This window comes from Castor canadensis, chromosome 6 (genome assembly GCF_047511655.1).
Source record: "Castor canadensis chromosome 6, mCasCan1.hap1v2, whole genome shotgun sequence".
NCBI classification, from domain to species: Eukaryota; Metazoa; Chordata; class Mammalia; order Rodentia; family Castoridae; genus Castor; species Castor canadensis.
The window spans coordinates 45732736-45744220 of NC_133391.1; the positions used below are offsets into that span (position 1 = coordinate 45732736).

At 42.3% G+C, this 11485-nt stretch overlaps 1 protein-coding gene across 3 annotated transcripts in view; it reads left to right on the plus strand.

The window, feature by feature from the left end:
• The window catches only part of Tgfbr3 (transforming growth factor beta receptor 3), a 193436-nt gene extending 184744 nt beyond the window's left edge, over nucleotides 1-8692 (plus strand). For all 3 annotated transcript variants that reach the window (XM_074076496.1, XM_020158353.2, XM_074076495.1), the window contains one exon: nucleotides 5174-8692. In XM_074076496.1, coding sequence (XP_073932597.1) covers nucleotides 5174-5292 — 119 coding nt within the window. In that variant the 3' untranslated portion in view covers nucleotides 5293-8692. The remainder of the gene's footprint in view (nucleotides 1-5173) is intronic.
• Nucleotides 8693-11485: the final 2793 nt, after the last annotated feature.

Below are 11485 nucleotides of genomic sequence, written 5' to 3' on the forward strand. Positions count from 1 at the left end.
GGAGGCAAGGCTGTCCTGCTTCTGTTGCTGCGAGGCCCAGCAAGTGCAGCCAGCACAGCATAATCGGGTACATGTTCATTTAATGCCTCTTTTCCAGTGCTTTTCTCTTGCCCTCAGCTGGACCAGGTGCTGGTGATTCCTGGAACCTTCAGTTTTACCATCTTCAGGGAGTAAACTTCCTGTGCTCCTCCTGAATGGGAAAGGCAGGGTCCCAGCCCCCGCACAGGGAGGGCAGACTAGAGAAATCGCACTGCCTCTGACACAGCTCATCCAGCTCCATGGCCCTCGGCCTTCTGCTCACCCTCTGTCAGGCCACCACTGGTGCCACCACTCCCTGAGGTTTTGAGGGCTCTGTGACACCAACTGGTTGTTTCTCAGCTTTTCCCACTGTTGGCTTGGTTTTCTGCTTGCTCGAATCCACTAGGTCAGTTATCACTCACCCAACATCCTCAGCAGCTTCCAAAATTTTATTGCCCTTGTCTTTGTTTCAGGGTCTGTGCCTTGTAGAAGTCCACTGCCATCATGCTGGAGAGACGTAGGGAGGAATGTAATCCATGTGTGCACTGCAGATAAAGCACTGTTTTTATGATGCCACACTAACTCTTGCCCTTTTTTCCCCCCTTCTATCAGTTTCTAAAAGAGGAAATTATTGGTCTGCTGCCTTTTTGCATAGTGAAAAACAGGCCCAGAAAACTGATGTTAGTATTGGAGTTGCACAGTGTAGCAGTTCGTACTGGAACCCAGCTTTCTAGATTTACAGCCCATGTTCTCTTCCTGTTCTGTATTGCAAAATCAAAGGGTGTGTAGCTGTGTTTAAACTCAGGTCCTCCATGCTTGCTAGTGAGCCACACCCCAGTCATTTTTTACTTTGATTTATTTTTTGGATAGGGTCTCAAGTTTTTGCCCACAGTTAGCCTCAGACCCTGATCCTACTTACCCATGTCTACACATAGCTGGGATGACATGCACACACTACCATAACTGGCTTGTTGATTGAGATGGGGATCTTGCTAACATTTTGCCAGAGCTGATCTTGAACCACAGCCTCCAGATCTCTGCCTCCCAAGTAGTTGGGATTACAAGTGTGTGCCATATAGGACTTTGAAGTTTAAAAAGTTTTTCCTATGCATTTCTTGCTTATGCATCTCACCTCCAAGAACCCTGTGAAGTAGGGATCTTCTTTGTGTTTATTAAAGGGAAAAGAAGTTAACACACCTGGCTCAGGTAATAAGACTAGCAATTGAATAAACTTAGAGCTTCAAGAGGTTGTAAAGGTACATAGGTAGGATGGGCTTTATCCTCTACCCAGTCTTCCTTGTCCCTCTTCTTCTCCCACCTCCCTTCTTATTGTCAGATTTGGAGTGCATCCTGTGTAGGGGTCACAAAGCAAGATGAAGTAAAACACAGAAAGCCCAAGTGCAGATGCAAACACACTGGCTGTGTGGCAGGAGCAAAGAAGGAAGCAGTAGCCAGGACATTTTGAGAGACTTTAATTCCTGCCTTGGAACATTCTCTTTTTCCTCAGAACTTGTGACATCTAACCCACCCCTCCTGAGGGGTTTTGCTGCAAAAGAAAGGCCTTTTAGCTTAAAGAGTGGGGTGAGTAAGTAATGGAAATGGAAAAGGTTTATTGACTTCACTAAAGATCATCTACTTCGCTCTCCTTACAGAAGCGGACCTGAGAACTAGTTAGGTAAGATACCAAAAGGCCAACATTAATTGGTACAAAATTGCCACCAGCACATAGACCTAGAAGAAAATGTCATTTTTTCTCTAACATCAAGGAATATTAGATCAAAATCATCCCCAGGCATATGGTTTTCGATCCTGTGCTTAGATATCTCCCCAGAGAGAGATTCCGTAAGTAATCAAACCTCGATCTGCAAACTCTTCTCTTTCATCTAAATCTCTATGTCTACCATTTAAACTCATTCCCTCAATTTCTGCCCTCCAGGGAGTGAGATCAGCTGTCTGCTCCTCTGTAATATCCCTAGGACGCTATTTGCAAACAGCCTCCTCTGGGCTAACTAACCTAGATTCCTCTCACCTTTCTTTTCAATGTCTCCCTTGGTGGTGTCTCCCCATGGAGCCTTTCCAGTTATTCACATCTTCCTTCAGTTCTTCCCTGGGACCTGCAATGGTGAAAGACTTAGAGATGAGAATCAAGTTGTAAAGTTAAACCCCCAACAGGTGGCAGGAAATTGGATCTGGACAACACTATGCTAAGCTAAAGAAATAAAATAGAATCTCTTTAGGAAATATGTTTTTCTATTTCTTAAAACGTTTCTGGCACTATGGAAGCTCAGTGATGAACTAACATGAAATAGGTGGAGTGAATTCTTGGTGCTTGGTGCGCTCATCCCCCGTACGCTCTCCTTCTCCAGAGTACTCCAGGGCACCAAGGGGTTCTTTCTTCTGTCTCCCTCTCTCCTACCCAAATCTCTCTTCCCTCAGTGTGCTTTGAGATTTGTCCAGGAAGACTGGACTCAGGGACTCCACAGCCAGCTTTGATATGCTAACAAGCATTCCTTGAAACTTACAGTTGTTCACTGGCCCTGCTCTGCTTAGCCACAAGGTCCTCCCTGCCCATCTCCTGCAGGGGTGGCCTGCTTGTTTTTGTCACCCAAAGGACATTTTAGAGAAAAGCAGTGCTCTGAGAAGCCAGTGGAGAGCAGAAAGCCAAAGGAACCATCTCAGAGATCCCAGGGGACTCGCTTTGTTTGCAGAAGCGTTTGCACATTCAGCTTTCTTCCTCCGGATGGCTCTTTCTGTAGTGCTGCTTCCAACCAAAACAAAAACACCCAAAAACATTTTTCTTAATGTTGCCAAAAGGGAACAGTTTTTAAAAACTTGTTATAGTGAGAAATCGGGTGTTTCACATGTGAAAATGGCCATGGAGGTAGAAGGGACATTCTACAGAAAGGGTTTTTCCACATTTCCTAGCAGGTTCTCAGAGATTCTTCTTGACCCCTCAGTGTATCAAAGAATACATTCAATAGAATGTCAGGTTAATGTGCCTCATCTTTGGTGAATGATCCTAGGGTCTGGAGTGTGGGTTTCTTTGGCTTTTTGTGTGGGGTTTTACTCTGATCAGTGTTTTTGCATTACCAGGATAAGAACTTCCAAAACTCTAGAAGTTGAAAAATCTCTTTTTAGTGGGTACTATTAAAATAAACTGATGTGGCAACAAATTATATTTGGCAAACAGACATTGGGAAGCAAATAATCGAGCTTCCTGGTCAGGGAATGGTATTGGCACTTTTCCCGAACGTGAATCAAGCCCATGTCATGTTCTGAAGGAGACAAACGATGTTCTGTCACTGGGGGAGGCAGGGCCATCCTGCTTCAGCTGCTGTGAGGCTCTCAGCAAACGCAGCCAGCACAGCCAGAAGGGCGGGGAGGGGGGAGGTGGCGGGGGAGGGGGGGATGTGTTTGGTTTTCCCCTGCTTTCCTGATCCATCTTGATTTAAATGGAAAAAAGGATCTCTAAAAGGGGTTCATGTGTAACCGCATCAGTCCTAATTGGTGACATCAGAATCCAGCTGAGTGTGGATCCAGCTCACACACTTTTTGCATCAAGGCCAGAACACACATATGCTTGGATATTTGGCCCTCTGTCTCCTCTAACTATCTATGAATTTAAGGGGATGGATTCTTAAAGTATATCAAGAGAGGGAAGGGGAGAGGGGGGAGTAAAAATACATTCCCCTTTCCATCCCACCAATCCCAGAAGGGAGATAGTTGGAGGAGACACAGGGCAGAATATCCAAGCATGTAAATGCCTGGGTTGATGCAAAAGTGTGTGAGCTGTGGTTCATAACTGGCTGTCAGGGAAAGCTGTAACCTGACCTGGGGCATGGGCCAGTCCTGCATTTTGCAGAACTTCTCTTTTGGCAGAAACTTTGGAGGGGCCCCAGAAAGGGGATGGACATAGGGAACTGAGTTCATGTGCTTGGAGGGCAGAGCCTTTGCTGTGTGTGTTTAATGAGCAGAAGGGAGGGCTGCGTATCTCTGGCTGATAGATGTGTATTTCAGCATGACAGGAAGAAGAGGCTCATTCATAAACAAACCTGGCCCTCTTGGGCTTCCCACATTGAAAGGGGGGAGACTGCTTACAAGATGTTTATGTATACTCTGACTTCTTAAAGAAAATGCAGTGCTTTTCACTGGAGAGCTCTGATCACTTCTCCCTTCTAAAGCTGCTTTTCGAGGCTTGTACTGAGGCCAGTTTGCTGAAAAGGAGACCAACTCCAGGGCTGCTTGTACTGTTAAATGCAAACCATGTGTGTGACCCGAGGTTTCCTCTCTCTCCCTCTCCAGTGCTCTGTGCATTTGGCACAAAGAATGGTTTTAGCTCAAATGCAGTGGGGTGTGTGATGAAAGTGGGATGCTTTCTGTGTTAGGAGAGACTCACATTGGAGTGTGAGTAGGGGAAGGCGGCATGTTTGCTGGCATTGTAGTTCCCATGTGTAAACAGCTAAACCCCTTCCCCAAAAAGGTTTTCCCATAGCAGCCACTTCCTCACCCCCATTTCTCACGTAGATGTGTGCTGCACACACAAAGTTCTCTCTGCTGTAGCCAGGGCAAAATCTAGATTTCACCAGCCCAGTGTTAAGCAAGGGCATTCAAAAAAGAAAAAGCTCCCAGGGGTTGAAGTTAGCTAGTTGAGTGGTACAGCATGTGTTTAGCATATGGGTTCCATCCCCAGCACCAAAAAGAAAAAGAAAAGGCCTCAAACCGCCAACATTCTCCTATTATAATTTAATAGGTTTGCCCTCCAAACTCTACAGCATCTTTGTAAGAGAATATGCACAGAGTTTCCTGAAGACAGGAGCTGGTCAGTTGGCTCACACAGTCCAGAGGCTGGTGGTATTTTCAAAGGTCATAGGTCCTAAAATCCAGGGGATTTGTCGTCAACTGTCAGATGTCTTTGCCTGTCAAATGCCTGTGCAGATAGAAAACCCTCCTCTTTTCCCATGTGTGAGGCTTACAGAACAACAGCAAACAGAAAACCTTAAGGGCATAAGGTCTTGTAGCCATCCAGGGCCTGGGCTAGTTATTTTTGCCTGTGGTTGAGAAAAACTTCAGATAAAATATCAAAACAGGGGCAAACACTTTTCCAGAACTGCACTCATCGCATGCATTTTTCTTTGCTTTTTGTCTTTAACCGCAGGGGAGACAGCAGGAAGACAGCAAGTCCCCACCTCCTCACCAGCCTCGGAAAGCAGCAGTGCAGCCCACAGCATCGGCAGTACGCAGAGCACGCCCTGTTCCAGCAGCAGCACAACCTAGCCAGGCCCAGCCCACTCTACCATGGCCAAGGGCAGGGCCTGATGCTGACGTCCCTCGGTCAGACTCAGAAGGCTTGATTTTGGTTCCCTTGTAAAGAAAGAGTGGATTTCAGTGTAAAGGTCAGCTGTTGCATTCACCCCTCCACGGCCAATGTATGTGTGACCCCTGGACTTCTGTAACACACTAGAATTCATGTGCAGAAGCTAAGGTGGTGGCCTTCTCCACCAGCCTCTCCCAGGCTGGGGGGTTTTCAATGTGAAAAACATGCCAGTTTTTAAAATGCTGCTTTGTCCAGGTGAGAACAAACATAATTTAGGGCCCTGAGTTTTACCCAGACTCAAGGAGATGGTGAAAGAATAATAGCTAGAGAGTAGAACCAATGAGATGTGGCCAAAGATTCTCTTGTATCTGAACCAAGGCATAAAACAGAAGAAACGCTTCGAGGCTTTTTAAGCTCTCCTCCATGTCTAATGTGCACCTCTGTCTGGATGCACAGTTTGACCTGCTGCACCCTGTGGGGTCTGACATGTGGCTTGCTGGGTGCTGCCCTTGGGGACTGCATCCTGTCACATATCAAGGCAACATTCCTTTCTTGTGTCCTGGGCCAAAACCAATACCTTGTCAGCATCCTGTTCCTCCCCACATGCATATACATACGGACTACAAAAATGTCTTAATGCAAATTTTGTATTTCTTATAGGCATATAAAAATTGAGAACAGCCAAAACCCAGAACTGCAGATTTGCACCCATTTCTGACACTGTGTTCTAACAAATTAATGTCTAAATTGGAGCAAAATTCAGTTGGAAAGCTCAGGAGGAATTTGCAAGGTGATAATATGTGTATGCATACGTATGTATGTACAAGTATGTAATACGTCATCTGGCACATTTGAAAGAGAAAGGTCCATCCCCTCTTTAAGATGTCCTATGCTTCCAGAGTTGAAACTTTACTCTTAAGTTATATTTAGCAGAATGAGAGTTTTCACTCAAAACATACCTGATAAGCCCTTCTGTAAAAACCAAATTTTTTATGAGATACAAATACCTGGGAGACCCTGTTGGGTTCCTGTACACTAGCTTAGTGTCACCAATCTGCCATGACAGTGCTGATTTAGGAAGAAGGGCACTCATTTGAATTGTTTTAATATATCCCAAACTCAAAAAGGATTTGAGGTGAATTCCACTAAACAGAGTACTAATGATGCCACTTTCCAAGTAAACACACTCAGTGATACCTCTATGTTAAATCAGAATGTCAAAGGGGAATTTTCATGACCAAATCATTTACTGCTGAAGATGGCTTCATTGCACATTACATATATTCCTTCTCCAGAATTCCTCCCACCCAAAATAACTTATGATTTCATAAGCAGAACAAAATATTCATAAGCAAATCCATTGCCCTTAGAGCAAGGCAGATGTGCCTGTTCCTGTTAAATGGAACCTTTTGTAGGAAATGTTGGTAAAGCCCAACTCTTAGGGTACTGTTTAAATGGCAAGCCGACTGTTACTGTTATCTGCTTGGTGAGTAACAGTCTGATCCAACATACATAGGCTTTCAATCTGGATCGTCTTAACGACACAGATTACTCCAGGGCTGAGAATTCCTGGCCATCTATGTTGATGCGTTTAAATTTTTCTGATCTTCATATCCGAATGAAAATGATGTGACACTAAAGGAGGCATTTCCTTTCGGTGTGTTTTTAACATAAAGGTATCAGAGTGGAGGACCTAAATTATGCTACCTGTGTTTGAAAAGAATGCGCCTTGCCTAACCTTCAGCACAATGTCCTATTTTAGCATATTCTATGTATAAAAAAAGTTTAAAGATGTCTTCAAAGAAGACTAGAGTCTTTAAGTCACTTATAGCTATATTTTACTACAAGAATGTATAAAGATATATTTAAATGTTTTAGATAAATTTAAGTTACTCCATATGAAATGCTTAATTTCAGTTACTGTGAATTCTTTTGATCAGTTCTTTTTTTTTTTTAAACCCTTTCCGTCTTGTTAAAAGCAGAATTAGTTATGAAGAGATATTAAAAAAATCCATTTCTTAGATGGGTTAAGAGCTTCTGTAATATATTTAAATGTATATTTCTGAGAGAGATGCTACATTGCCAATGATTTTATAGATAATCTTAAATTAATTTACAAATTTATAGATGCAAACCAAAATATTTTTAAAAGAGAGAGAGAGATGGAGTCCTATTGGGTATCATTGTCAGAAGTATTATTCAAATCAAAAAAATCCATGTTGATGAAACCTTATCTCATATTGGAAAGTGAATGTTGTTACATATTTCTGAAATGTTTCTAAAAACCGAACATTAAAAAATAGGGTGTTCCCTCCCTATCTTCTTGTTACAGCATTTCTGATTCCTTCACCTGTCACAGTTTATTTTGTTTCGAGATAGGGCCTCACCACATAGCCCAGCCTGGTCTTGAACTCGAGATCCTCCTGCCTCGGCCCCCTGAGCGCTGAGATTACAGGCATGTACTACCACACCTGGCTATCCTTCACCATTTTAAAAATGTTATAAAAGTATAAAAGTGTAAATGTTATAAAAGTACAAGCATGCCTTTATAACATGTTCTGCTAGTTTCCTTCAAACCGTAGTTCAATTTCATTGAACTCAGTTCTATCTGCAAAGTCTTGTGTTCTATCTGCAGGCCGCACCCATGGTTCACAGAGGCCATTTTATTTTGCTTACTGATGCTTCATGAAGGTATTGTGGAAATGCTCTTAACTCCAAGACAGATTGTCTGTGTAACATCCTGTAGCTTTTCACCATGGACTGTTCCCCAGTTGTAACTCTGCATTTTAAAAAGTCAAAGACTTCTTCTGTCTGAGCTATTTGTATAGCATTTTCTAAACACAAAATGGTCTTTTCCTTGTCTGGTAATAAGATTGTAATTCCATTTCCTGCATGTGTTCTCAGCAGGCATGATTGGGTGTGAGTGGGGTGCGCAGGTGCGCACCGGTCTTTTTGTGCTGTAACTACCTCATGGTTTGATGATGACTGTACTGCTGGCTGTGTTAACAGCACATTTTGTTGGGTGAGTCTTGTGTGTGATTTATTTTTCTGTTTGTCTTATCTGGGGGTTGTTCATGAAACTGACAGATGTTTTTCTAAAGAGGACTATTATCAGTTTTCAAATACAATACTTCTCTCTTCTGGATTTTCCTGAATGAGCCTGATTTTGTTGCTGTTTTTCATCACCTATGAGGGTAAAAGAGTACCCTGTAAACCCCTGTGGCCAGTTTGAACACCCCTGCTCTAGTCTTTTCTCTATTCAGTGTGTCAGCAAGTTTGTGAACATGCTTAGATGTGTAGTTTTGATAACCACAGTTTTAAGTCCTTTATCTGTGCATAATAAAAAGATATATATATATATCAATTATTAATGTGTGTCTTGTTTGGTCACCATTACCATTTCCTCTGGGGCTGATACAACTTTTTCCACTGTGACTTTCCTCCTGTGTTTTTGCCTGTTCCAGCCACATCAATGAAGAAGATGAGGGAAAGGCTAAGAGAGCAGAGGGGAAGGTGGTGGGAGGATGCAGCCCAGAGTGCATTCCTAGGCCTTCTACTAATCTCCTAGAATCAAGGAAAGAAAAATAGCCTGTAGTCAGGCTCTGCTATGTTCATGTTCAAATACCCCAAGGCTGCTTCCTGTATTCCCCATCTCAATCTGGTACCGCCCTCTTCCAGTTTCCTAAGGCAGGAAACAAGGGATCTTGAGTCTCTTTAACTCTACCACCACCAAATTACTACGTCCAAGTGTCATTCTTCAAACATGGACTTATTCCCCCGCCTACTGCCTAAGAGCTATTAGCTCTGGAGCTGAATTAGCCTCAACAGCCTCCTAACCAGTGTACTGACTTTTCTTCTTGCTTTCCTCCAATTTTTTCTCCACCATGTAGCAAAACTAATCTGAAAGCGCTCAAATCACGTGATTTCTCAACTCGAGGCCTTTAAACAATCCCCTTGTTTGCCTTCATGGTAAAGTACAAACAGTGAGTATCAAGTGCCTGCCTTTCCAGCCACTTCTCCCGCCACTCCAGAGCTCAGTTCTGCTCTGGTGTCCCCACCTGATGAACTCATACTGTGAACACCGTTTTCTTTCACTGTCAAAGATTAAACTGTGTCATTGCATATGCCTTTGCACCCCGCACTTCCATTTTCCAGTCCTCTCCACATTTGGTAGCAAGGCCAGCAGCCCTCGCCTCACGCCTTCCACAGGCAGGTGTCCACAGAGCAGGAACAACAGGACATACTAAAGCCACTCAAGTGAAGTTGAGTCACAGATGAGAATGCTGCCATTTGTCAATAGTAAGATTGTCCCCTGAGGCCAGATGCTCTCCCAAATGGGGGAGAAACTGGCAGGCCAGCTAATATGTCTGCCATTAAATTCCTTGAATCTGGTGGAGCAGAAGCTTAGGTGATCAGAAGGTCTATGACTTGCCTAGAACTATAAATAAGAGTTAGTGTAAAAGTACCTTGGCTGCCTGTAGGTTTTTTTGGGTTTTTTTGTTTTTTGTTTTTTGTTTTTTGTTTTTTTGTAGTTACATCCTTTTAACTTAAAAAATATGTTTTCCTAGCTACTCAAGAGGCTGAGACTCAGAGGGTCCCTGTTCAAAGCCAGTCTGAGCAAATAGTTCCCAAGATTCTATCTCAAAAATACCTAACACAAAAAAGGTCTGGCAGAGTGGCTCAAAGCATAGGCCCTCAGTTCAAACTCCAGTACCACAATATATGTGTGTGTTTCTTGCTCACAACATATAGTGTGCAAAGGAAAGCAAAGAATACAGACTTCTGCAGCAGTGAAAAAGCTTCCACAATCCCTGCCACTTAGATGTAGGAATACTGGTGTGTGTGTCCACACATTTCCTTAAGTTTATATCAACAGGTACGTGTCAGTGTAACAAAAAAGATCAAATTAAATTATAATTTGTGACTTGCTTTTCTTCACATGGCAGGTCTTCCTCTCAGCTGAATGCTGATCACATCACTTTCTTACTAGACCTACCTCAAACTGTCAAAATAGAACATGGCTACTGCAGGAAGTGAAATAAAACAAAGATATTTCTTAAGGCTGTCTTTCCCAGCCCCTCCAAGTCACTTTTCTGGAGGAATTGATGTTAACAGTCTTATCTCAAACTCAAACATAAGGAAATGTCTTCATATAGTCTTTTATTTTGTTTACTAAAAATAGAATCACAATATATACATTATACAACTTGCACTATTTACTTAATATGAATCTCACTCTAGATTAGTAGATACAGAACAAATTCATGCTTTTTGGTGGCTACATACTATTCCCTACAATGAATTTAGCCTATTCACTAGTAATGAACATTTAGAGGTATTACTTTCAGGTTTCCACCATGATATACCACTGCAGTTAACACCCATATATTACATATATTACACATAAATAATATATACCATATATTCATATGCATATATGACCTTGCATTCTAGTGCTTTAAGGCAAAAATTGCAAAGAAACTGACAACTCCATCCTACCACACCACACTTAGAGGTTGATAAACAAAGATTTGGATATGGAATATTTGAACAGTATAATTAAGCTTGATCTAATGGACACAAATAAGATCCTGTGCTCCCAAATGTGAGAATTTTGTACATAGGAAATATTTATAAAATTTGACACTACTAAGACCACAATGGAAATCTCAGCAAATATTACAGAACTTCATCACAATGATTTAATCATGATGCAAGTAGTTTTTGAAATCAGTATGAAAAGGATAATCTTTAAATACTCAATACATTTAGAAATTTTTAACTTCCAAGTAATTCATAGCTCAAAGAACTCATAATGGAAACTAGAAGATACATAGACTTGAACAATAATGAAATACATTTATACATGCAGATAAAGCAGTACTTTATACACATTTTAGTAAATAAAGGATTGCCAAAAATGACTTTATTCTAATCAACTAGAAAACTTGGACACTGTGTGTGGTGTGTCAGCTGGAGTCAGTGGGGGTCCCAGTGTAAGCAGAAGCAGACTTGGTTAGGCAGGTGTTGGATGGTAAAAGAAGATGGGACACAGAGATGAGTCAGTGTAGGGAGAATCACTTTGGCTGGCCTGGGGCTGCTGGGACTTGAAGCTAGGAGTTTTCAGAGTCCCAGGACCAGCCTTACCAGGCA